At 39.6% G+C, this 27,851-nt stretch overlaps 1 protein-coding gene across 3 annotated transcripts in view; it reads right to left on the bottom strand.

Moving 5' to 3' along the window:
* Window positions 1–208: 208 nt before the first annotated feature.
* The window catches only part of kndc1 (kinase non-catalytic C-lobe domain containing 1), a 40,336-nt gene continuing 12,693 nt past the window's right edge, over window positions 209–27,851 (bottom strand). Inside the window, exons 5-31 of one of the 3 annotated variants that reach the window (XM_027278401.1) lie at window positions 26,826–26,943; window positions 26,596–26,735; window positions 25,527–26,141; window positions 25,024–25,138; window positions 24,642–24,713; window positions 24,406–24,467; window positions 24,142–24,300; window positions 22,139–22,216; window positions 21,893–21,974; window positions 21,398–21,593; window positions 19,883–20,586; window positions 19,022–19,160; window positions 16,540–16,799; window positions 14,737–15,098; window positions 13,411–13,504; window positions 13,223–13,320; window positions 12,945–13,129; window positions 9,923–10,033; window positions 9,617–9,764; window positions 9,071–9,226; window positions 8,402–8,608; window positions 8,168–8,250; window positions 7,375–7,564; window positions 5,303–5,425; window positions 4,915–4,974; window positions 4,279–4,436; window positions 209–2,361 (exon numbers count right to left, since the gene is read on the bottom strand). In XM_027278401.1, the coding sequence (XP_027134202.1) occupies window positions 2,133–2,361; window positions 4,279–4,436; window positions 4,915–4,974; window positions 5,303–5,425; window positions 7,375–7,564; window positions 8,168–8,250; window positions 8,402–8,608; window positions 9,071–9,226; window positions 9,617–9,764; window positions 9,923–10,033; window positions 12,945–13,129; window positions 13,223–13,320; window positions 13,411–13,504; window positions 14,737–15,098; window positions 16,540–16,799; window positions 19,022–19,160; window positions 19,883–20,586; window positions 21,398–21,593; window positions 21,893–21,974; window positions 22,139–22,216; window positions 24,142–24,300; window positions 24,406–24,467; window positions 24,642–24,713; window positions 25,024–25,138; window positions 25,527–26,141; window positions 26,596–26,735; window positions 26,826–26,943 (4,944 nt within the window). In that variant the 3' untranslated portion in view covers window positions 209–2,132. Of the gene's footprint in view, window positions 2,362–4,278; window positions 4,437–4,914; window positions 4,975–5,302; window positions 5,426–7,374; window positions 7,565–8,167; window positions 8,251–8,401; window positions 8,609–9,070; window positions 9,227–9,616; window positions 9,765–9,922; window positions 10,034–12,944; window positions 13,130–13,222; window positions 13,321–13,410; window positions 13,505–14,736; window positions 15,099–16,539; window positions 16,800–19,021; window positions 19,161–19,882; window positions 20,587–21,397; window positions 21,594–21,892; window positions 21,975–22,138; window positions 22,217–24,141; window positions 24,301–24,405; window positions 24,468–24,641; window positions 24,714–25,023; window positions 25,139–25,526; window positions 26,142–26,595; window positions 26,736–26,825; window positions 26,944–27,851 lie in introns of those variants that run through there. The other 2 variants (XM_027278402.1, XR_003462331.1) reach the window with 2 other exon arrangements.

The following is a 27,851-nucleotide window of genomic DNA, read 5'->3' as shown; positions in this document are numbered from 1 at the left end:
TACTTTATGGTCATTTTTATATTTAGTCCCTTCCATGAAATGTACAAGCCTAGTTATAATTAAAGGGAAGGGTTTAAATAAGGTCAGAAGGAACAAAACAAAAAGTATTTAAAAAAAACAAAAACATTTTGTAGTTATTAATATTGTTATTATTTTTACACATACAGCTGTGGAGTGGGTAAAAGTGATGAACAGTTCTTATGGTTTTGCAAAAGGCTTAAAATACGATGGCACCATTATACCACAGCAAATCCTCTGGTGTTAATTAAGAGGAGGAAATGGCAGAAAGCACACTAATTTCACTGTGAAGTCATTACCATCCACTTTAAATCCCCACAGGAGGAGAGGAAGACCAGCCTCAGCTCCTCCCACCACATCTCCTGACAGATGTTAACAGTGCTGTAACCTGCCACACAGCCAGTGTAGCACGGATATTGTCTGAAAATAATACGCCTCGGCAAGACAGGGCTTACAAAATCTAATTTATTTGGCTAAATTAAGCAAATCTTCATAGCACGTCACATTCCATCTCCACGGTGTGTTTCACGGCAGAAGTCCATGGGAGAGAGCGAGCGGGCAGGGAAATAGAAAAATAGACACTGACTGAACATCATTCCTCAAATAACATTTTGCACACTGACACCTCATTATGTTCTATCATTTTCTGTGTAATGGTAAGGTATTGTCATGGCAGTAAGCTCATCTAGCTTTTTCTCTTCACGGCACACTATTGATAACGAATGTAATTATTTCACGTTGTGCTCTTTAAATTGGATTAATATGAGATATTCATTTACCAATCTAGTCATATGAAACTCATTTGGTGAACTCCTAATTGGTAAACACAGAGAAGCTACGTGTCGTAGTTTAAGCAAAGTATATGATCAACAAACAGTTCGGTAAATTTAATGCATTACTTTGTCTCGTTTACTAGGAGTCAAACACATTTCAGCAACATCAAATGGGTGTTATTTGAACGTTTGACATGGCTGGATTAACCTGCTGGGGGGCTCGGGTTATAAATAAACTGCTGTGTGCCTACTTACCCCCCCATTCCACCTCCTTTCTGTGCATGGTGCACACTACTCCTCCACTGGAATGACATTATTTCCCAGGTTTGCTATGATTAAATATAAATAAAATAAAATAAATATAATTTTCTTCAGGGATATGCACTTTCTAAGCACAGCATCATCTGGAATAATGGTATTAAAAGTATTTCTTAACACAACATGCTTTTATCCTCATATTTAAATGTTTATCATGTCTTGACATGATCATCTGATACAAAATTCATGGCAATTCATCCAAAAGTTGTTGAGACATTTCATTGAAAACCACAAATGTGAATCTCATGGTGGCACTAAAGGACATCAATATGAATAGGATTCATCCTCTTGGGAACATGAACCGGAATATTCATGTACAAAACGTCATGGCGATCCATGCAATAGTTGCAGACGTTGAGACATTTCAGTCTGGACCAATGTGGTGGACCAACTGATTCCACAGCTGATATTGTGCTCATATTGTGGTGCACATTTCCAGATAAAAGATAACAGCAAGCTACACAAGGAACCTGTGACTTTTGGTGGCCCCTAGGGGTCTAGAGCTCTGGTGCAGCTGCCCATTTTGCCATGCTGTTAATCCAGCCTTGATGTTGAACACAAATGATGCATTGCTGCCTTGTTCAATTAACATATGACTATAAAGAGGCCTTAACAGCTAAATTACAGGGTCAAATCACAAATAATGATTTCAAAATATCAGTATACTGTGTGAGCTGAGGAAGAATCACTGCAAATTACAAACACTACTTCTCCTTTAGGAAGAAAAATGCTAAAAACGGATTTGTGGTAGAATCGACATGTAATCAGCAAGACTGTAATCTTAAGACTGTAAATGACAAATAAAGTCTGAACTGATATTATTGACTTAAGTTAAGGGGCCTCTTTAGACAAATAGTGAACATACAACAGCAGAAAATGTTTTCCAGTCCACAGGGCTCTACTGCCACTACAGCAGAGGCAGCTGTGTGTTGCAGTTTTACGCATGGATTCTCAGTCTGGACTCGGACACGGGGTGTTCACCTGGTGGTGGTGTCTCACTCTGGGTTGTGACTGGGGCAGGACTCACTGGAAAGTGGCCTTAACCCTCTTCAGAGTGTCCTGAATCCTTCGTGTTTGTCGCTCGCTGGACTGCTGGAAGTTGGCATCGTTGCCAGCAGCCAAGAGGTGGATGTCAGAGGTGGCAAGCCGGGCAATTCGGCGTCGAAGGTAGGCCTGAAGTTCTCTGTCGGGGCTGTAGGGGAATACAGCCTCCTGGAAGGCGTGGACCTGACTCACAACCTTTGCTATGCTCCTTTAGCCAAGGACAGAATGGATGAGAGGACGGAGCAACATGAAATGGGAACAAAAGGAAAAGAGAAATCATGAAAAGAATTTTTATCTAGGCGCACGTTATACCTCCTTTTCCTCCTATCAGCATCATCAGCTCTGTCTGTGACCTAATTTGGAGAGAGCGGGGATAACCCTGGGTCCACAGTAACCAGCTGTGTCTCTGCCTCTCCCTGCTAGATCTCCTGACCTCGGCATCTGGATGCAGCCAGTCGCCTCTCATCATCTGGCCCGAAACCTCTTTTCCAATCAAACCCCATCCCACAGGCGCCATCTGGTGCAACACTGGCACCCCTACCAACAACCTAAATTCAACAGCTGTGCCATTACCATCCAACCGCCACTTGCTGTGACCTCAGCATCTGGTCAGCCATATTGGAGTGAAGGAGAAGGACACAGGGAAATGCGTCCTCATAGCGAGTTGGCCGACTTTGTCATAGATGAATACTTGGGATGTGGGAGGAGAGCTAATTATCAGTTAATGACACTAACTGTTAATAAACTGTGTCACTGCAAGGATAGATATCAGGCTCATTTCACTGGGCTGTATGCATATTTCATCAATATCACACCTAATGAAATTCCAGCATGCAGTAAAATGATGGTTGTAATGTTAGTGGAAGGGAGGGGCCGGGGCACTTGGGCGCATCATGGATTTGTTTAAGTGTCTCTCTGCGACACTGGAGTGCTTCTCTTTTATTTCCTGTCTACTCATAAGATAAGATAAGATAAGATAAGATAAGATAAGATAAGATAACATAACATAACATAACATAACATAACATAACATGACATGACATGACATGACATGACATGACATGACATGACATAACAACATAACATAACATAACAAAACATAACATAACATAACATAACATGACATGACATGACATGACATGACATGACATGGCATGACATGACATAACATAACATAACATAACATAACATAACATAACATGCAGTGCTGGGGGACACATTCGGAAGGCAACAAGAAACTTGTTTTTCCTGGCTGTCTTATAAGTGTTAAATTGCTATTAGTACTTGATTAGCTGTCATATTATTCACTAAAAGTTGTGATTGGCCAGAATGCATTGGTATTTGTGTATGTATGATATCATAATGTCTGAGTGTGGTGATAGTGGACACGGTGGAGACTCATTTGGTTTTTAATGCCATTAGACTGTTACACTACACAGGGCTTCTTCCATTATTTGTAATGATGATGTTATATTTATGATAATACATGATAAAGTCCAGAAAACTGGACAGATGTTGTTTATATCTGATTTATTGAACCTCTTACAGACATTTGACGGTATGAAAATGAGTTTGCAAGAAAATGTTGAGCAAAATTCAAAATTATGGTAATAATACACATTATTCAAAGTATAATTGGAAGTCCAACTAAGAAACCATCAAAATAATCTAGTTTACTGATCATTTTTTAAAAGTCCTGTTCAGAATTCATAACTTTGATGCACAAATCAATAATTAGTTGACAGAAGTGAGTTGACTCATTTTTTTCTTCCCTCTGTCAGAATCAAAGTCACAGATTTTTGACAACTTGTCTTGTTAGCAGCCAGATCAGAGGGACTACCGTAAGAATGCAAATAACATCAACGTTAACATCGGCACACTTGCTTCATTAAGCATCAATGGTCGAGAAATCTTTCATGATGGAAACAGTGAGCTGAGCTCACAGAATAAGTCTGTAAAGATAACATCACTGGAGACAGCGCTAAAGATAATTTTTTAATCAGATATCTCAGTAGTCGTCATGTGGTCGTGTCAGATCATGTGAATACCTCATAAATGTGGACGTCTGTGTGTTGCAAGCTCTGAGGAATTTATAGCAGACTAATGATCCGGATTTCCCCCTCACCTGAGCTTGGTCCACTTGTAAGCTCCAGTCGTGAGTGTGAACGCTCCGATCTCCAGTTGTTGGACGTGCATGGCCAGGATGTGTTCTGACGGCAGGGTGGGCCTCCTCCTTGTGTGTTCTCCCCCCATCAGACACAGGTCGTCACTCTTTAGAAACACCTGAGGGGAGAACAAGTTATCCGCAAAGTAAATAAATGAGTTTTTACTGGATTAGAAAATTTCCAATTAAGCCAAAGTCTCAGGTGCATGGATCCGTAATAAGCATGTCCAATGTAGTGGTGTGATATGATTGAAAGACTCTTAGAGGATTTTCAACAAATTTAACCTCTTTACATTTCAAAACCAAGGGAGCATACACTCGTTTCCTCTTCATTACAGCCAAATAGCAAAGTTGGTAAGAGAGTGGTGCATAATGTTTGATGCATCAGGTTCTTTTGAGGGTAACTCTCAGAAGCAGAGCCAGCTGTAAGCCATCAGTACACAGGAGTAGCTTGAAGCTGTTTTCATATTGATTTATTTGCCCTGCAGCCCAGTTCCACAATATGTAACCAGCCTAGCCTTCAGTTACAAACAACATACGTACGTGCTTGCTCAAACACACCCACACACACACACACACACACACACACACACACACCTGCACGGCTCGTAGCTCCTCCAGGATCTCACACACCTTGGAAGACAGATGTTTCCAAGCCTGTTGGCAAGAAAGGAGGAATTTTTATTTAGTAGTTCTAAAATGAAGACTAATTATACTCTTATATCTTCAATGCAACACAAGAGTCATATAACCTGCCTTCAGATGGAAGTTCTAAATGACTCCTTCATGGGCTACATTCCTCCCCACTGCGCTCACTTTTTCTACATATTATTTGAATGCATTAATGCTAATTTATCATTCAGAAACTAATTAAACGCCACCCAATTCTATCACAGCTGAAGAAAACATTTAGCCGAAAGGGAGCCTGACTTATTACAGAAACTCAGAACTTGTGTGAGGAGGAATTTATGAGATGCAGCCTTACTGGTAATTGCCTGACAATCATGTTCTCCAGACCTCCGAGGACCTGCATAGCTGTGGCAAAGTTCCTTGATTCGTAGCAGTGTTTTCCAATCCACAGATACTTGGTCAGCAAACCAACTTGTGTCTATAAGAGAGGAGAGCTTGCAGTGAGAAAAAAGCTAAACAAGGCAAAATGCAAATGTTACAGTGGTCTGCTCGTCTACAGGAGGCTGCATAATGAAGCACGTCCAATGGAAATATAGGAAAATACTATATGCAGTCAGGGCTATCAATACATTGTGCACCGTGGGCTCAGTTATCCTGGCACAGGTGCAAACATTGTGAAAATGTCTTAAAACTGCAGCTGCATCTGAGATTCTGAACAGGAGTTGTTGAAATTAAAGGACTGAAAGCAAAACATGTGCCTAGTTCAGTTTGTCCACTTGTTGTATGTAAGCACTGAAAGAAGTTGAACTGTCATCCAAAGAGTAAAGGTCCATTAAATTAGATATACTTTATTCTTCCCACCACGGGGAGATTTACTTGTTACAGCAGCAGAGGAAAGTGTAGCATACACTACAGAATTAGAAAAAAAGTAGATAAGGCAAAAAACTAACAAAAAAAATACAATAAACAGATAGAAATTAAACAGACAGAAGGGAGCGGGTTGAAAAAAAAAAAGAAGCAGCGACCTGCAGTGTAGAGGTTGAAACGGAATCAATTTTAGGATAAAACACAATCCGATGTCACGCTGTGATGGCCAATCTGGCCATCGACCGGTCAAACTGCTCCACAGTCAGCCTGAAATATTGTTGAAACCAGGCAATATCCAGGCGGAGCTGATGGGCTAGACTATGCTACTCTCCCAGTTGTGTCCTTGCTTGGTTTATGTCATGTATCCAGCTTCGACATCTGAGTCTGGACTGCGGTGATCGAGCGACATGGAGCATGAATGAGAAGAGGGATTTGCAGGAAAGCTTGATTTCGAAAAACAAACACGCCCATAGCACTACACCCTGCAGCAAAGTGCTGCTATGCCTGATTTAGTCTCAATATAATGTAAGAGGTGAAAACATCTGAAGTGCCAGCTTGTATTAGCACTGAAAGTAGTTGAACTGTGGAAGATGAGAGCAGTTAAACTGTCATTTAAAGAGTAAGAGGAGAAAGCAGATGAAACGTCAGCTGAAATGAAAATGATGACATCAGTTGACACTTTAAGCTCAAGCACACTGCTGGAGTAATTGAGCTGTCATGTCAGAATCAAGATCTCTTCTGAATAGATGTTGTAAGAGAGCTGAACATTTTTAAAGTTTGACTGAAAAGTAGCACCCAAAAAGTGGCGTTTTAATAATAATAATAATAATAATAATGATAATACGTTTTATTTCATAGGCGCCTTTCTGTCACCCAAGGACACCTTACAATAAATAAAAGTAGACAGCAAATAACAAAAACTAACAAAAAGAACCATTAAAGTATACCAAATGACAAGAATACAACATTAAAAACAGGATAAAATAGGACAATGCAACTGAATCAGTCAGATGGAAAAGGCTATTTTAAACAGGTGGGTTTTGAGTGCGGACTTGAATTCCAGAGCTGGGGAGCAGAGTGGCTGAAAACTCTGCTCCCCATGGTGGTGAGACGGGCGGAGGGGACAGTCAGGTGAATAGAGGAGAAAGATCTGAGGGAGCGAGGAGGAGCACAATGAGGAGAAGATCTGAGAGATATGGTGGTACAAGATTATGGATGGCTTTGAATGTGAGCAAGGATTTTGTAATTGATGCGGGATTTGACCGGGAGCCAGTGGAGCTGTTGCAGGACAGGAGTGATGTGGTGGATGGAAGGGGTTCTGGTAATGATGGTAATGAGTTTTGTAGGACAGCTTGCGAAGAACGTTCAATGAAGAACTGTTTCAGGTTATATGTCGTCATTCCTAACTGTCTGTATAAACCATTCAACCACAGGATGCAACAAAAAGCACATATGTGACTGACATGAGAGTCGACATCCGGACTGTGACAGCAATGGCTGCCTGTATTTTTTTGCCCCGGCTGACCCTGTTACATTTTGATCAGTTATGCCTTCTCTCACCTTGACGGAGTCACAGATGACTATTTCAGCAGAGATCCAGTTAGAGACACCTTCAGCATATGTGAGCAGCTGCTGCAGGTAGCTGCCTGATGCCGTCCCCTCACATACAAGCAGACTGCTGCCCTCTGCTGACGGGATATGCTGAGACACATTCCTGGAGGAGGGAAATGCAGATGTCGAAAAATGAATACTGGGAATGACACAAAAAGAAATACATTAGTTAATTAACAGAAAATCAATTACCAGAAACACTGATAAGTGATGTATTGTATTTAGTTATATATTAAGTAAAAATGCTGGATTGGTTAGGCTTATCAAATGTGAGGCTTCTTTTTTATTATTTTTCTATTTTGTACAGTTGTTATTTAACTGTTGTTAACATTTCTTGTTAAAAAAAAAAACATTAGCCAGTTCAGCATTATTCATTTTGCAGGCAGAAATTTGCTTAAGAATAAAATGGATTGTGTTAAGATTGTATCTGAGACTGTGAACGGGAGTTGAAATGAAAGGACTGAAAGCGGCTGAAGTGTCTATTTAAGTTTAAGCCTTGTAAGCGCTGTCATTGTCCTCTTGTATGTAAGCACTGAAAGAAGTCGAACTATCAGTTGAAGCGTGTTAATAAAATGGATTGTGTAAAGATTGTATCTGACGGTGAAGAATGACTCATATGCAGAAATCTTTCATCTGTGTCGCACTACACACTGTGCACAAAGAGAGAAAGTGTAGTGTAGGTACAGCAGACTCTGTACATATGTATGTAACATAAATAAACAAGCTGGAACATTACACTCACTTGTTTGGGGTGAAGACTTTGTCCCTGACTCCTTGTATTCTGGAGTTGAGGAAATGAACTGGGTGACATCCTTGGAACATTTCCTGTTTTATAAAAGGCGTAACTCCAGTATTAGACGACTTGACTGTGTTAATCTGGGTCATTCATAAATGCATGTCTCCCTCTAGTGGTAAAATCAGACCACAACAACTTGAGTGCAAGATGGGGAGTGGACTGTGGAGAGTGTGTGTGTACCTGCTGCAGGAGGGTGAGCTGTTGGGCTATGTGCTGTGCGCTGTATTCATTCTGGCTGAAGGGAAGTCGCTCCTCACTGTGCAGGCAGACGTTGGACAGGTCATCCAACATGGAGCCGTAGCAAGGCATAGGCAAGGCAGCTGCGATGGAGAAGGCCTTCTCTTTAGGCAGCGAGGCAGAAGGCTCCACTACCCTCGAAAACCTCCACTAAAAAGTTTGAGAAAAAGATGTGACGAGAGAGGATACATGCTCTGAATTATCCAAACACACTGACAGTACAGTAATAAAGTAAAGAATGCTGTTTAGTATTTCACACAGGGTGCTCTTTAACGGCAGCGAGACAGTGCAATCAATAAATAAGATTTATATCTAAAAAACAGTTCGCTTATCACGAGAAAGTCAGGCAGCAACATAGGCTCCAAATAAAAAACAGATAGATTTTGCATAAAGTGCAGTGACTAAATGTAGCTGTCTGTGTGAATTTTGGCAGTAAAGTTTGCACGTTTGTTGTCCCCAAGAGAAGTAAAAGGACAGAACCTGTTTGCTCTACGCGGCATCAAACTGCAAAATGAACACAGTTACACTATTGTAGCTGACCACCTTAGAAAACTTAAAGTATTCACAAAATCCAAACACAGCATTGATAACTTTTCACAACATTATACTGACCTTTCTCCCAAGATCCTCCGTAGATGAGTGCACACACGCAGAATCATCTTCCTCCTCAAAGCTGATCAGACTTCCTCTTCCTTGGCTTGAAGTCGGAGACGGGGGGCTGTGAAGAGCAACAAGAAGTGCCTCCCCCCGGCTGTCTACAGGAATCACCTGTATGAAAACAGATTCAAAACAAAGTCCAAGACGGTAAGTGAGCAACTGCAGCTTAAACTGCAAATGACAGAAAATACATGTTTTAGTTGATGTCTTTTACTATGATTCATCTTTTGAAAATACATTCTAGTGGTGTATATTCTTCAAAATATTTGACTTTTGCTGTTCTAAATAGCTAGTGTTTGAGGGTCTTTTCACCTATAAAATGTGAACACACAGGAGCAGAGAGGTTGATTATAATGAATAATGAGTTGTGTAGGTAGAAAAAAACAGAAACAGCTACCTTCAAGAGCTGCACAGAACATTCCAGGGTAAAGTATCATATGTTACTGTACTGATTAGTTATCTCAGTAAAGTGCACAGCAAGATGTATGTTTTTGTGCTCACCTCAGTATTAAGGAAGTTCTCTACAGTATCCACAAGGCTGGACTTAGGTGTGAAGTCCACCTGTCTACAGTCTGTTATCCAGTAATGGAGCACATCCAAACTGCGATGGAAGATCTTTTCGCTGTCTCCTGACATGTCTGGACCTTGTCTGGTGTGGAAAACAAACTCATGATCGTCATGCAATCAGTGTAAGATGTTCATCATCTGTGTGCTATTATGAATTGCTTTTTGTAGTTTACAGGAGAGGCTGGGCTGGAGACTGGAGATGAGTTGTCTTAGCATACTGAGCTACTAGAAGTACAGTACCTTGCAGCACTGATGAATTTATCCATTATGAACTGCAGTAACTGCTCAGGAGTGCAGAGGAAACGAAAGGTATACAGGAACTGCTGGATGTAGCCCTCCACAGCACCACGTCTGAGACAGAAAGGAACATTCAGTGACAATCATTCAGAAATGCAGTTTAATAACACTATTCAATGAAATGTATTATTAAACATTTACTGCAAATGAAGGAACATAGTAAACTTATTCTGGCCAACTAATTCTCTGTCTTACAGTTTTCGTATGTAGTACTACAGCAGGTCAGCATATTTAATGAAGTTGATGTATTTGCATGTGTCTGCTCAATAAAATTTAATGTGATCATGTCCCGGTGGGCTGTTCAAGCATTCTCAGACCACGTGGGAGAAGTAATAAAGGAGATGTGCCCGGGGTATCCTCGCTATGTGCCCTGAAACACTTTCAGTGAGTTCTCGCAAATCTGAGCTGCCAGACAAATGGGAATTCATGAAGATCTTGTATGTTCAGGGGCATAGGTTTGATTTCAGAATCACATGCAGCAAGTATATACACAAGTGGTATAAATGTTTTAGAATCTAGCCAATGAGAAATTATTATGATTGGTTAAAATTATGATTGCAGTGATTATCATGCTTTACAAAATAATATTGGTATACTTTAACATAATGTGAGTATTTATTATTAGTATTTATAGACTGAAATCCTCAATATCAATGCCTTTAGAAATAAAACAGCTTCAGCTTGAGGCTAAAACATTTGTAGACTGTGTCCCAGTTTCTCTAATTGTTAGTCCTGTTTCCCATGGCAACAGATACAAATCAGAAGCTTAATGTTAGACTTAAATGCAGCAGTGATAGTGCCATTGTTTACAGTTTATATCAGAATTAGAGATGGTCATTTCATATATTAATGAAATTCAATAAAGACTTATGGACACAACTAGTCTAAACAGAGAGCATGTGACAGACTTCAGAATTTCAGTGTTGGACAGATAAGTTACAACCTAAATGTACAATACTGTACATTAAGCTGAATAGTAACAGTATGGAGAGTGTCTTCAATCACTAGAAATATGAAGCTTTAAGTATTTTCATCACACTCCTAGTCACAGACTTTAATTGTATTGAGAAGCAGCTGAAAGACTATAAATTACAGCTAGGAGCTAATCTCTACAGCTGGCTTTATGTTGTATGTAGAAGCAGTTGAAGGAGTATGAAGAGTTAGAAGGGACAAATTAGTATGAATGGGATTTAAAAGTTGAATAAAATTCATAATAGAAAGACGTGGAACATTTTCAGCTTGAATGGGGTTTCTAAAAGATGAAGAATGAATAGTTTGAATACTGGGAAAGGGATGAACGATGTAAAATATTGTATAAGCTGGGAGCTAAATAGGGTTGCTTAACTCATGGCTGGGAGCTAAACTGCTCAGCTGGCTTGACTTTGTATGAAGAAGCAGCTGAAGAAGTCTGCATAACGGCTCAGTACTAAACTGCATTGCTGACTTTAATTTATGTAGAAGCAGATGAAGAAATATGAAGAGCTGGGAAATTGGAAAGTGGTCGTATTAGTCTGAATGGGATTTAAAAGCTGAATAAAACTGTATTAACATGTGTATTAAAATGTATTAAAGCATTTTAAAGTTTGTTTAGTTTTAATAGGTAACTGGAAGTGTTGAATGAGCAGAAATTAAGTGTAGAAGGAGTATGAATACTTGGAAAAATGAAGAGAGGATGAATGATGCAAAATACACTAGAATCCAGAAGCTAAACTGCATAGCTGGATTAACTTGGTATGAAGAAGCAGCTGAAGTGCATATAAGGCTGAACGTGTGACTTGGATTCAAAAGTTAATAAAACACATAATAAAGCCTGTGGTTGTCCTGATGTTAGTACAACAGTACTCTCTCGCTTTCTCTTGCTTATATAATAATAGGGATAATAGGGATGGCAACATTCTGTATTTTTCTATATTCATATCATCAAATTATATCAAAAGCCTGGTAGCTTCTCCTGATACAGACATGCCATTAACCTTTATTGTTGTCCAAAAATTGTTAAAAGCACATCAGTTAGCTACATGTTGCACTAGTTGACATGTTCCTTCGTTACCACGAACACACACTCACTATAGAGGAAATGTATATTAATCCGCAGTTGCAAATAGTCCCAACCAAGTGCTCCTATTTAAGTAACAGTTGCAAAAAACTACAGAGGATGAGTCTTTTTCTAAAAATTAAAAATATATTTGAGATAAAGATATAACAAGATTTATTTCTTTAGTATGAGTGAACGGAAGTGAGAGCCACATGCGTAGAACAAAGTTCAAAAGCATTGTATTATATACAATACAAGCATTATATAGTAAAAAATATATACAAAAAACTTAGCAGTGTAGCAGCTCTGTGAAGCTGTACTGTGCTTTGAGCTAAATGCTAATATCAGCATGCTAACACAGTTGCTCTCAATGACATGGTCATATTAGAATAACGTCCACCATGTCCACCGTCTTAGTTTAGTGTGTAAGCACGCTAACAGTTGCTAATTGGATGGCACTGAACGGCTGAACGCCATTTATTTTGAAGGTATTTGGTCATAAACATATTGAACAATGCGGGTAGCATGAAGATACAGCTGAAAAGTCAGCGGATCACCAAAGTGAGTAGGATTCATCCTCTGTTGACTATATCTGTACAAAATGTCACATGTGGCAATCTGTCAAATAGTAGATGAGATAATTCAGTTGCTGTTAGTATGGCTAAAAAACATCACAGATACCAGCAATGTATTGCTGTAAAGGTAACTAACCAAATACAAAAATATGTCATGGGTCTTCTTCAGTGTATTGCTGTAATTTGGTGATTTTCTGACCTGAGACTTTGAGAGAACCTTTTGTTGGACAGATCAAAAGCATTAGGGAGGTTAAACAGAAAAGTGATCACATGGACTACACAACAAAAAAACACAAACAAATAGAGAAAAAGCAATGGGTTGCACATTTCTAACTTAAAGCCTCCTCAATAATACCTGGCGTAGAGGTAAGCCATGAGGCCCAGAGGAGACCCAGCTTGCAGAGTAGTCTTCCCTTTGCTGGTGCCAAAGCTCAGAACAGATGGGTCCTCAGAGGATTGAAGATCCAGAGAGCCCGGTCCACAGACAGCCAAAGAAGGCAGTAATGAAACCTCTAAACCCCACTGGTCCACACTCAGAATCTGCAAAATTCAAGAAGTCATATCAAAGCATAGAAGCTCTGAGGAAATGAATGAGAAATAGCAGTTTGGGGAATTGAAGAGCTTTGTGAGTACCTCAAGGTATTTCTTCACGCCATCCAAGAAGACCACTTTGGACCTGAGTTCTTCAAACTGGGCCTTGAGTTTGGACAGCATCAGTTTGCTCTCAGAACCTTTGGCATACATACACTGTTTTATAGATCACATTGGACCCTACATCGTAATTTGCTTGTAATAGCAGAGTTATAAAATAGCTATCCAACCTTTGTTTTTCCGCTCTTGTTGAATCAGCTTCTGGTAGAAATTTCTCGTTTTCTTCAGATTCCTTGTTTCAATTATCAGCTGCTGCTGCAGTTCCTGTTCAAGGGAAATCACACAAAATCATACAAAAGGCCCAAAATAACACCACATGCCTTTTACTGAAACAAGCCTTCTGGTGTTTCCAGTGTGTGTGGAGCAGCGCTTTGTTTCTTTTTTGCTCTCTTCACCGTGGCAACAGAAAGCAAAAGCTCTTTTGAAGTGAAATGAGAGAGAAGTTGCAGCAGCACGGCTCTTAAGGTGTGTTATTAGCTGTTGCACAAACCTTCTGAAGGAGCAGTGGTGCCATCAAAGTGTGCAAACACAAAGAACTGTTCATTAATATTCTTTTACAAATTATAATAACTTCCTCTGCCAGGGGCTAAGTTCAACATATTAATATTCAGATCCAGTTTGGAGAGAATAATATGCCAATTATCTTAAGTCCCCCCCACAGGTTCTTGACCTATTTAGAAGAGCTGCAGCGATTAGTCGACAGACAGAAAAAAGGAGCACTGTGAGTATTTTGAAGATCGATTAATCGTTAAAGTTTTAAACAAAATGTTGTTTTGAGCCTCCCAAATATGGAGATATCATATATCTCTATATCTATATCTTATATAATATCTTTGAGTTCTGGGCTGACATTCTGGATGTTCTGGACTTTGAGAAGCTGGGATGGAACATTTTCACTATTTTCTAACATTGTATAGACCAAACAAAAATAATCTGCAAATTAATCGCTAATGAAAATAATTATTTGTTATACCCCTGCTATTTAAACCCTGACTATTCCCCACTTTATTACAAATATTGACAAATCCTGCACTTATTTGTAAAAGCAGACCAGATGAAGTGCTGAATGAAACTAGGAACTGAAGCTGCATTCAATAAGCACTTGAATGTAAAACAGCATGTAAATGAAATGCATGAAGAACGGAAATGAAATCACAACATAGCATTTTCAATCTGCAGTTCATAAACATAAAGTAAAGATACAGAAGAATATAATAATTTGAATAATACAAAGAAGCTTTTTTATGATAAAAACTGTTTCTGTCTTTCTTTTAAAAAGCATCCTCTCCATGATAGAATCTCAGCTTTTGATTTAATATATTCAACTCTCCCTCCTACTACTACAACATGCTTTGCATAAAAAACACGTACATCATGTGAGTGTAATAGAATGTGATAAATAAATCAGTCTCTTCATGCTGTCTGCTGTTTGTTCAAACACATACGCTTAAGGTCAGATATGACTCACTGGCAGTAAGCTTCACAGATCTACCCACCTGCATTTTCACATCCAGACATGGAGATCCTGTATGCTGTCCCAGATTCATTGCATATTGGATCACCTCTGGACTAAAACAATCTTCTCCAAAGAAGGCTAAGGCCCAAGCTGGGCTGAAGCTGAGGCCCGGTTCCTCTGCTCTGGATCCAGGCAAGAGGAGTCGCTCTGACACCAGAGAATCACTATCCTCCATGTCCACCGAGCAGTCAGGGCTCATCTGTCCGTAGTGGGCTTGCGCCAGGCCTTCCTCTCTCCCAGACAGAAACTCGGCTTCAGAGGGGCTTTCATCGCTGCCCCCTGCTGAATGATCCCCTCCCTCCATGACCCCTGTGTCCGAACCGTCAATGCTCACGCCTCGACCTGTAAACAGGGACGGTGGAGAGAGAGAGAGGGAGAGAGAGGGGCATGATTAGAGAAAGAGAGTGACTGAATCACATGGAGAGCAAAAAAAAACAAACTTGAAAAAAACACAAAGAGAGACCCAAGGGTGGCATTCGGGGTATTTGTTGTTAACCTTATCATGGCTGCACAATGCATCCACTGTTTAACAGAAGAGCTTTAAGGCAATTCAAGCTCAACTTCTTCTTCTGTCACTACCTTTTCATCTCAAGTATCTTGTAAGAGCCCGTTTGAAAGACCCCATGTCCAGCATATTTTAATAGCACAACAAATGCAGATGCAATGGTGTGTGTGTGTGCTTGTGAATGTTATTGGTCAGAAATAAATTCCAGGGGAGAAAAAATCTTCAGAGTTTGCTAGCATGCCTTGGACTCATATGAATGTGCTGCAATCTTAAGAACAGCATCCAGCAGCCAGTCACAGTCCTCGTGACTTTAGTCTGCAGCCAAATAAAGTGAAATATATCAAAACATCACAGATGGTTGGTTTGAGGTTCAATAGTATTTCTTCAAAGATGAAACCACTGTTGAACCTACTTCAAAAGGCAAATCCTTGTAATTATTATATTTAGGTAGAGTACATGAGAAGTAGACAGTTTCTTTGAAAAAGTACAAATTTAAATTTAATGCAAGATTTTTTTTACGTAATGTAAGATTTTTTTTACGTCAGTGGAAGTAGAAAGCATCATGAAATGGAAAAACTCAACTGTAACCCAGAGAAAAATATATGTATTTTACTTTTTACTACTATTTTACAGATTGAAATACAAAACATATGACCAACTTGCAAAATATAAGTACAGAGCAGATTCTAACTACATATATAACTAATAATAGCGTTGTATAAAACAGTGTAACAGGGGACATTATTCTGCATTTTTACTTAAAGCCCCAACAAAAAATTGGTAGACAAAAGTGGTAGTGTTTCCACGGTTTGTGTCATTGATGTTGAGGGGAAACTGGAACCAGTGGCAGACATTAAGAATAACTATACTATACTAACTATACTCTTCTCCTCTTATGGTCTTGTTTTTAGGTCATATGGAGGCATCAGTACTAAACAGCGACTGTTTCATAACCATTTAAAAGGTCCTAGAAGTACGTTTAAGTATATTTTAACAACAATGCTGATTTTAATTTGATTTAATTTTAATTGATTTTAATTTTCAGTAAAAGACCTGTAGAGTATTGGTAGTGTGGAGTATTTTTATATTGTTCCAGCCATTTCTGCTATTGGTAGTGTGGAGTATTTTTATATTGTTCCAGCCATTTCTGCTTAGGTAAATATCTGGAAATATCTGCTCTACAACGAACAAATCAGTGCATTTTATAAACTTTAAACAGGATCCAAACTTGTACTCCCAACAGATACTTCCCCATGAGTTTCCAAGTCCATCTCCTACCTTGACAAAGACGGTGTTGACTCTCCTCTGATCTTAACTCAAAATCCTCGAGCGCAGTCTCATTTTTTCCACAACAGGACTGAGCTTCAGTTCCTTTCCAAGGATCCACAGCAGCAGGACTGGACGTGTGAATGTTTCCATTCAGGTCAAGACAACCATGCAGGCAAACTTCCCTCTTCTCTCCCCAGACAGTGGCTATCAAGGGTTGGGTAAGAGTTGCCCTTTTCACAGCCTTTGATGGAGTCTGCTCATTAGAGCCACTGCAGGAGGCGCATTAGGAAAGAGAAAACACACAGAGTGCGTTCAAAGCTAGTGACAATTAGCACTTGTGTAAACGTGTTGCTCACATCTTAATCAGATCAGATGCACTTTCACATCACACCAATCAATCCATAAAATTTAATTGCGCCTGCACAGGACACTGTACACTGCAGTACATGTCAGAGTTTGAATGGACCATGTCCCAGTAGAAAGGCTACGGTCCTCCCTCTATCCCTTCAAAGGACCTGGAAGAGTGGAAGAATAACCTTCCACAGCTATGGCCTGTGAACAAGCCCACTGCCAGAGGAAGAGTGTCTATCTCTCTGCAAAGCTGTGATGTCTCCCCACCACAGCAGATTAAAGGGTCTCTCCACATATCGCCCTCAGCATAAGAGCATGGCAACGCCTGGATAAAAAGACGTCTGTGAGAACTGACAGGCTGGACCCTTTGCTCGTCTCCAGCTTACATGTAAATGAGGAGACAAGTGCAAAGCATGGAGTTTGTTGCCCTCATTCATCTATTCATGCATGCACTCAAGACGAGCGGATCAGTAACAATGCAGAAGAGGCTTGACATGTATCTTTAATGTTGCTACAGTCTCTGCAGCGCTAACAAACATGCTGCAAAGCTGTTACCATAGAGACCATTTAAGCTACAGGCTGAAGTTTATGTATGAAGTGCATGTTGTATGAATATTCATTTGAATGTTGTGTATGTGTGTGATCGGAGGTCATGCTCACTGAGGACTGTCTGTTCTGTGTGCCTCTTTTGCAGAACCCTCATAGGAATAAATTAAAAATCACAGTTTAGACAGAACACTGGCTCTTTCATTGTTTAACAAGATCTCCTTTTTTAAACTGGGGTAATTATTATGACACCACAGATAATCTCTTCAACTCATAATGGAGGATCATTGTACTGATTGGACAACCCAGGCCCTAAAAGAGAGTAATTTATTTTGAAGACTAAAAACTAATGTACAAAAAAAATAAATAAATAACCATCTAATTCAAAATCTAAACTGTGCTGTGGATGATTTTCCCATTTTAATGTGTGAAGATATGATACTGGAACTGCAGCAAAATGGTGCTATTGTAGTGTGTTGTTGAGAAGCCTGTGACTATTTAGAATCACTCCCTGCATGCAAATCTGGACTGCTACAGTACAAGCAAAGAGTGCGCTGACTGAGCTTATGTGAAAATGTGGTGTGAAAAAAAAAAAATCAATCCCTGAGCACTGGCACTGTTTTGAAAGGACTGTACAGGAAGTGTCAGGTACAGGCGGACTGATAAAAAAATTAATTCCCATTTAATTTTTCTGTACTTGCTCAACCAATCATTTCAGTTGATTCACTTAAGACTTAAGTGAATCAACTGAAATGATTCACTTAAGTCTCAACATGCTATCAGAGAAGAGAACTGTATGTTGGGAAGCCAAATAACCTCCAGTGTATGCTATATGTGCAGTGGCGATTAGAACGTAGTGTAAGTGATGCATAACTAATGCATGACTCATGATAATTTAATGCGTGAAAGTGAGATGCAAACAGCTACATGTTGCTGCATGACTCAATGGTCAGCTTAAGTATGTCTGTCCATCCTCAGCTGAATGGTCAACTGACACCTGCAAGCTGTTTTTTGGTGCCACTGCAGCAAAATAAATATAGTGATAAAATCTAAAATAAAATCTCCAGCTACCTTGTAAATGTGTCATTTACAACAAAGAGTGCTGGATCATCCAAATGCTTTCCATGGCTCTCTAATGCCCATTTCTATTTATGAGAAATCCAGCTAATTTGGTGGCATGTCAATTCATGTATGACTGATGATCCATTAAGTGATAACTAATCACATAAACTCACAGTGACTTCATCATTTCTTAATAGCGAGCAGCATAAATTCATGATAAATCCTGGAGATTATTACGAATTATTCATTAGTCAAGGATTAAGCTCATTAAGCTTTGTACCCTTTCACCAATTTATGTCTCATTTCAGCAGGATGTACAGCAAATGGCACAGCTAGTCATTTCAGCCTGCGCTCTTCACTAAGTAAACAGTAACTGAAGAAGGCGGCGGACCAAAGCAACAAGCTGTGCCACAGGCTACTTTGACAACATTTCCTTTGTGTGGTCCAGATTTAGAACAAAACGTCTGTTATCTAACCAATTTTGGTCATTTTAAAAGGAAAGATGGACACAAGTGTTTGAAGTCCTACTCACAGTGTGGATGGGCTGTAGTTTACCAGGCAGTGTAATACACCCAGTAAGTCTTCTTCCCAGTACAGATCACTGAATCTCTCCTTCACAACACTGGCAAATGTGTGGTACTGGAGGTCCTTCAAAGAGAAGATGTACTCCCCTCGGAAAAGAGAAAAAGTCGATTTTCTATATGAATATGTCTAAATAACTCAAGACAGGTTCATGGAGTGGGTTATTTCTTTGTTGTTTCATTAAAAAAAAATACCTGCAGTAAATAGGCTACCCGGTGTTATAGATTTTAAACTTTCTTAGACAAAGGCTTGTCTGTTCTCTGAAACACTGCAGCTGTCGAGTTCACTTGTGCTATCCTGACGTCAATGGATATAGCGAGAGTGTGAGATCAGATAAGAGCTTTATCTTTTTCTCTCCACCTGAGGGCATCCCCGGCGGCTCAACATGCTATCAGAGAGGAGAACTGTATGTTAGGAAGCCAAATAACCTCCAGTGTATGCTATATGTGCAGTGGCGATTAGAACATAGTGTAAGGAGCCTACACCGATGAACATTTTTTAAATGGGACCTTCTCAGAACATTCTCTAGATGTTCTGTGGAGGTATGTTACAAACCACCTTGGAAGTAAATCAGACTATTATCCCTTAGGATATTTAATGAAAGGGGTACATTATGTGAATATTTCTTTGGGAATTTTCTTAGAAGTACTGAACCAAATTTGAAATGTATTATACTTAGAAATATTACCAAACAGGAAAGTTAAGGGAATGAGAATATTACAAGTTTGTGGATACACATAGGCCTGTGGTACTGTTTTCTCTTTAAATATGAATGATACCCAAATGTTTGTAGTCATCTAAAGATACATACCCATGGAGATGTCTTCATGTCCATTGTCCAAATACCCATCAAGTGAAAACTCTCCTTTGAGCAGGTCAATCACCTCTTGGAGGGCAGGGTGGACTTTAGGTGAGATGGACTCAGAAGGAGACTGGTTCTCACCTTGTGTTCCTTGATTGGTTTGTCCATTGTAAGCCATGGGAGTGCTGTGCTCCAAGGGGCTGTCAGAATCTATGGAGCTACCTTTGAAATAAGGTGATGGTGGACTATAATCCTGGGGTTCGGGCCTCACAGGCACATTCACACTGTTAACAGATGGACCATCAGAGTTCTCTGGAACTGTGATTAGTCCCTGCAAAGGCTGTGGCACCAGGGAGAGATTTATATCCAACCCAAGGAGAGACTCTGGAGCCCTAACCTGCACAGGCACTAAGGAAAGATGTCCAGTTGTGGGATCCTGACGGAAGAGGTAATTGTTGAAGACACCACAACCATTGAGGTTTGTGGATAATGGCTGAGGAAGAGAGACTTCAAAAGAGGAAATATCAGGGAGAGTGAAAGTAGAGTTGACCAGCATCTTGTCACTGGAAGCTGTGGTCACGGCTGCCTGATTAACAGGCAACTCCTGTGTGTGTAGATTGGGTTCAGTAGGATATGGGTACTCAGAGTGTGAAGTGAAATCAAAGTCCCTTTCCCCGACTTGTCCACTGCTTGTTGTGAACCCATCCACAGTCCTGTAAAATAAACAAGCCCTACTAAATTTTCTCCTTTTAAAGCTGTGCAGGATTTTTTTTATTTTATTTTGTTCTGTAAAGAAATAATTCAGCAGTTTGGGAAATATACTAGATTGCTGAGATTGAGATGATGAATCTGTCTGTTTATTTTGTACCATAAATGTAAAAATAACAGTTTGAGGTTTCATGGAGGTTATATGCTAGAGTCTTGTTATCGTCAGGTTTCCAGGCAACAAGTCGGGAATTCAGGAAGTCGAGCTCTCAAAACCACAGCTGGGCTGTGAGGCAATTTGGGCGGCGTAGTGGTCACAGACTAGATTGCAAGATCACATGACGCACAGTGGCTCAAAAGACTTTTTTCCATATGCAGTCATTACTAAAGAAGCGGCTGTAAAACAATGAATTCATTTTTCGGAGGGTCACAAAAACACCCCGGAGTGACTCGTATAACAGCCATATCAGTATATTTGGATTCAGCTGGTGGAAAAATAGTCCAGCACATAATTCTTATTCATTCATTATTCATAAATAAAAAGACCCTGACCTGTCATTTTGGCTGACACGGCACAGCCAGAACATGTCGCAGCTGGGCCCAGTGGAATTTGACAGTTAGTGAGCTTTAGAGGTGTTGGTATAACTGTTTCCAGTCAACCCACTAAGATGAGCAAACCTTCAGCAGGAAAGCACATTTCCAAAATGCAAAATTATTCCTTTAAATTCTGTGAAATGACCTTTACCTGAAAAAATGCTTAAAAAAAAAAGCATCACTGTTACTAAGTGATAATACATATTACTTTCTGGAACATCCTACCCTTCAATGGCAGCCTCAATGTGTTGGCCCTCCTCCTCCGAGTCCCCTTCATTGGTCAGGATAATGGGGGTGAAGTGTGTGGCAGTGGAGGTGAAGGCTTCTGGGAGTTGGAGTTCCTTGGACTTAACTGGATAGCTGTGGGGAACAGGGCCAGGCACAGGAGCCAGTCGGCTCTCAGTGGCCATGGGCACAAAGCCTACACACAGTTACAACAACGCCAGATACAATATCAGTGATATTGTCTCATGCAATGCATATCGGTAAATTACACAAAACGTGTGAAATGTAAGGAAGAGCTGCTACTACGGCATGATTCCAGCTGACAGCCATGCCATCTTCTTCTGTCAACAGTGTTAGATGTATAAATTTAGATGTATTTTTAGACAAAATTAAATTAGCTCTGCTGTTTGGCACATTTAGTGTATCATATACATTCCAGGCTAAACTACTGCATGTTGCATGAGGGTCGTCCATACTTAAGTTAAGCTGTCCTACCGCTGCTGTTTTGTGCAGAGTCTTCACATGAGCTTTGATGAGCTTCAGCTGCACTCAAATTATCTGCATCACAGGACGCTGGCTGAAAGAGGATTGAGTTGGTTCATTACAAGAGAGAGAGAGATCCCAATGAGAGATTCAATGAGACAAATTAAGGTGTTAAGATGATGATCAAACAACTTCCTTTGACACTGAGGCCTAAATAATACACAATAAATAAACAAATGAATATATGTGAGAGTTTACCGGGTGTACTCTGCTGATGAGGTTGCTCCAGACAGTCTCGGCATTTGTCCCTTGACGTGATAAGTAGTCACGACAGCTCTGGAACAGATCCACATGAAAACAAGTGTGATAACAATACAGGGCACTTTACACACAATCATCACTGATGTTGGAAAATAATTCAGCCCTAAAATAACTGAAGTGTTTGATTAAGAATAAAATATCCAGTATTTGAAAAAAGCAGCTACTTTTACAAAATGACTGACAGAATAATAATAAAAGTAAATTATCAACACCTGCGTTCACAAGATGGCAAAGCACTTTTATATATTGGATTCTCTCTACTTAAATTACAAGTGATATCCTTTCACAAATATATGTCTATTTGAAAACGTATTGCTCTCTGAGGTTGTGACATCGGCATTGATATGCCAAATCAAATCAGGCTTTATTGAAAGAGAACGTGTTATATAAAGAAATGCAATTCAAAGTGCTTCTTAGAGTAAGACATAAAAGACAGCAGGGCAAATATAATAAGTCAGCATTTCAAAATAAAACAGAACATAAAAGAAGAAAATGAATAGAAATATAAAAGGAAAGTCAAATGATTACATCCAATTTATTTATTTTTTTAATAAATGGTACTTTACATTCAGTGTGGAAGTCTTCATCAGCTTTAAGCCTTGAAATCATAGAAATGTTTTAACACGCAGGACCTTTCTCACAAATTTAACAAGACCATGAGTCTACAGCCATGTGACCTCTGTGAGGCTGTGCACATGCCAACAACAATAACAATGTTAACATTCTGATGTTTAGCATTTGGTGCAATACAAAAAATAGTGTTAGAACGTTGACGTACTAATGGCATTAAAGAAAAAGTCAGGAGATGAGTGGGCAGGGTTCAGGGTACCTGGATGTTTACCTGTCCATTCTGTATTAGGTATTGACAACATTTAGAAGAAAAGTCACATTTTGTACCTTTTAGTGGTTCTACAGAAAACAAATCAGGGGATCACTGAAGTCAGCAGGGATCATTAATTAGGTATCAACTATATCTCCATCACATTCAATGACATTCAATCCTCCAACAATTAGAAATCTCACTATAAACCCCAAATGGTTGTGCTACCAAAACGGTTGACCACATGACCGAATGACAATAAAGCCATGTTGCTATACTTTGGCTACAAATGTGAAGGACACAAAGAAGGGGCTTCTGTTTTGTTACCAAAGAATGTCCTATTTCATCACAGGGTACATATAGGTCTACAGCTAGGTTGTTCTGGCAGTAGGAATGAATTAGTGATAGGAAATATCTGAGAACTCTGTCCGACAAGAAGTGCAATACTTGGAGGCCTATAAAAATGTAACTGGAACAAGTGAGTACTGTATCTGAACAGCACTCAAAAGAGCTCAAACCACCAAGTCAATATCCCTCTACCTTGGCTTCTCTGTACAAATATCAGCAGTTCCCCTAAAAAACACTGAGTCCAGAGTATGAAAGGAAAGTGGGAGGACTTCTGTTAAACTGTTGGTAACGTGTTTTACACCAGGCTTCAGTTTGAAACACATTAAGTTTGTTTTGTAAAAAAATATTATATTATTATTTAGATTTATTTATTTTTCTTTTTTAATTTGTTTGTAGACTTACTTTTTTTTTTTTTAGCAAATTCAATCAAACCAGCTGCTGTGCCTGAGTTCCAACAGGGAGAACAGAAACACTGTTAGCACTGGAGCACTGGAATAAAAAAAAAGTGATTGGAAATTTTACAACGGTAGACAGAAGATCAAATTGAGGCCATTGCAGTAGAGATTTGCCAGTTGCAGCTGGGCTTTGTGACAAGTCAAAGGAGAAAACTGAGTATTAGGCGACCACATAGGAAGCATGAGCTTTCCTGTCAGCCAGTCGGGCAGAGAGCCTGATGATAATATTCTAATCCCTGGCATTGAGAAAAGAAAATTAAAGTGTTGGATTAAAGGAACAATGGAAAAGAAAATGTTAAAATAAAAGATAATAATACTTTTTTAGCCATGACAATGGTAGGTCTCTCAATGGGCGTCCTCTTTGCCATCTCCAGGAGCAGTCTCTTCAGTTTGCGAGGCATTGCCAGTTTTTGATTCGGCGATAAACTGAACTTGGCTGTAGCCCAGAGAATAGCAGCAACCCCGTACACACAAACCTGAAGAACAGAAACACAAAAAGACAAAAAAAGGCAAAGATAAAACCCCAAACAAATGATTAGTGAAAGTTAGTTTAAAAAATAAAGCAGTTTAGATAGGCAAACCTTTTCTGTCACAATCCCATGTTCTTGATATTCAGGAGCAAGATAAAATTCATCTCTGGATCCTGAAAAAGCCACAGAAAGTGAGTCACTGAAGTCAACAAAAGCCTCCAGACATTGCTGCCTCATATACTTCAGTAAACAGTGAGTCTACTCAACAACAACAACTAAAGGTTAAAAGGTGGAAGACTGCTGGACTTAATTGCTCACAAAAGAACATTAGACTTAAGTAAACCTACCAATGTTTTTAGGTTTCAAGAAAAGTACTTCTCCCTCGCAGCCGACATGCACTGTGTCCAGGCATAAATAGGCTAATGGAAAAGAGAGAGAAATCAGCTGCACAGAAAAAAAAATGTGGGCAACAAACTGCACATAGCATGATCTCTTTTTTCCCCCTCTTTCTTCTGAAAAGTTCCATCCACAAGCCCAACATTAAACACGAGAGCTGGTGCTTAAATGAACAGAAAAAAATGAGCACTGATAAAAATGTGCAGTATACACATTCATATAAAATAACATGTTTGCTCTTACTTTATGTGTTGGGATCTCAATTGTTCTTGCAGAAGCAGTTCATACTAAGTACTTAAGTGCTGATTTTATACAGGAAGTGGTTGAAATCACCTGGAAAGTCAATGTAGGTCTGCAGCGAGGACAGGCAGGTGTAACACAGAGCCCATAGCTCATTGACTGTCAGCCTCCGTCCACACCGAGAAAGTAACTCTCTTAGAGAGATCCACTGGTTAGAAAATAAAGAACAAACACAGGTTAAAGGAGCAATAAGTTACAGATGTATAGCTTGAAAGGTCAAAATAAAAGTGAGTACCAACACTCCTTCTAAAAATGTTACATAACTCTCCATCATTCAAGGATTTTAGAGAAGATAGCATATTAAAGAAATCTAGGTAATCCTAATCCTATCATTCCCATTTCTGAACTGACCTACATCTCAACCACCCCAAGAACCTCTTTCATGTCTCTTTTTTCTCATTGACAGTGACTCTTATTCACACAAAGCCAACTCTCTAGTGGCCATAACAGCACCAGACATGACTGTGAGAAACAATCTGAAATGCTACTGCAAAATTCAGAAGTTCAGATTTAAGAGCCATCTGGTGCTGGCTAACCTCATCCTGAGATTCTTCATTGAGGCACAGCATGCTTTTGGTCATGTGGTTATTAGGAATGTAGAGGCTGTGGTTCAATGAGCTCTGGTCCCAAGAAGAATCCTGTTCAATTTCCAGCTCCTGACAAGAAGTGCAAGAAGACGTTGAATCCTGGATGCAGTTATTAGATTCATAGAACTCTTGAATCTTTGTTTCTCCACTGCACAATGTCTCTGAAGCATCCTCATTTTCTCGTGACATTTGGTACACACAATCCTCGATACTACTATGTGGGTAGGACTCACAGGACTTGCCCCTGTTGAGTCTTTGAAGTCTGCTACTCCACACAGACTTGCAGCTCAAGTGTTCATCCGCTCCTATCTCAGTGAGATCGGATACAGGTATGCTGATATCTCCGTGAGTCGGAGGGGAAAGACAAGGGGGGTTGTTGGAGTCCGGGACAGAGCAGGAGCGGTTAAGAGCACCCCTCACTCTGTTCAGCCTCTGCTGGGCTCTCCTCCTCACTGGGGAGCTGTTGTGGGACCAGCAGTCCAAGTCATCTGCCAAGATCATGCCATCTCCTTCACTGCTGTCCATATCCTCTGCCCATAGGGAGGAATCCCAGCCCCCGCACACCTGCAGATGGAACTTTTTTCAGTATACAGTCATTTGCTTCAGCTGTTCTGAATACAGAAATAATCTTAATTATACAGTCATGAGCATAAAAAAGGATAACGGTTAAGATAATGGAAAAACTGTAACCCTGTATAAGCAATGTCATTGATGCAGTGCAATAGTGTAGGAAATAATGACTGAGAGCTAATGGTGAGATCACCATGAAATGTTGTTTTTTTGCCTTAATCTGTACAAATCACAAAAGTAATAGGTGGACATTGTTTAATATCCCAAGTAGGAAACCCCTGTTTCAGCAAAGAGTGCATAATTAACTATTAGCACAGGGGGATCAGGTCTGGCCCTAGATTTTAATGAGGTGGTGGATAACAGAAAGTGATGAGAATGAATTATATTAAATTATTTCTCCAGAGCAGCAGCTTCCTAAAATCAGTTGTAGCTACACTCTGTCACATACCTGCTGCCTGGACAGACCATTTGCTTTAACAGAACTGTCAGCACACGGATCTTTGGTATTATCATCTGAGCTCAGTCTTTTAAGCAGACATCTGGGTTTGGGATGCTGCCATCTCGCCTCCCAGGAGCCTTCCTGTCCATCTGTGGAAAAACAAAGAGAGCAATTAGTACCAGGAGAAATCACAGCAGAGACCAAACTGCGACATCTGTAAACTGAGATGATAAAATGACCTTGGAAGGTTGATACAGATTCGATGGAGAGCACCCGTCGACCAATAGAGGATAGCTTCCGGCACACAGCTGCAGAGGTGGTATGAGACAGCCTTGCTTCAGCCAGAGAGAGGATGTCCTGTGGGAGGATTAAACTCAGTATGCAATATTTAAAATAAAATAAATATAATGACTATGTTCACTTTTGGACAAATCTATCTTGTTTTAAGGAAAGAAAACTTTTGAGACAGAACACAGATTTCACATTTCTTTCAAAGTCACTTGTAATTTAAAATTAGTACCTTTGAAATGTCTCCATCAAGTCAACTTTGTCAGGTATTTCATTATATACTGCAATGTATTATGATATCTCCTGAAATATTAACCTTTTTACTAATATGAGAATTAGATCATTATTATTTACTACTACTACTACTACTACTATTATTACTACAATGTGTGGGTTCCACGGTATTACTGGGGATGTTGTTTTTTCATATTTATGTTGTTGTTATGCTGTATTCCTCATATTGCAGTGACAATGAATTGAGGATTTAACTTGTATGAAGTTTCTTTTTCTGATACTGTTGTTCTAATTTTGTTCTTTAAGGCAGTTCTATAAACACACAAAATGCACCGCTGAGGTAAATGATGTATTATATCATGAAACGTTGAACTTGAGCATTATGAGATTTCTTTATGAGTCACATATAACGACCTTTAATACAAGTATAACTTCTCTGCTCTTTTTTTTCAGTAAGCCGCTTTGAGCTGCATTTTGTGAATAAAAGACTATTTAAATCTGTTATTATAATTATTATAATAATAATTATTATTATTGTATCCTGACAGATTGACAGTAAATGCGGGTTCTGTAACAGGCTGTAGGACACACACACTGTGTGAAATGCACTGACACAGCACTTCCACTTGATGGCGCTCAAGGGCACTTACTCACTCCATGCAGTAGTTCCTCTAATTGTCATAAGAGAAATAAAGGCTTAAACGAATGCTACTGCCATAATTACTGTAATAAGCACATTTACT

Source organism: Larimichthys crocea, chromosome III (genome assembly GCF_000972845.2).
Source record: "Larimichthys crocea isolate SSNF chromosome III, L_crocea_2.0, whole genome shotgun sequence".
Classification (NCBI taxonomy): Eukaryota; Metazoa; Chordata; class Actinopteri; family Sciaenidae; genus Larimichthys; species Larimichthys crocea.
The sequence above is the reverse complement of the archived record's forward strand: the minus strand, read 5'-3'. Positions and strand labels throughout refer to the sequence as shown.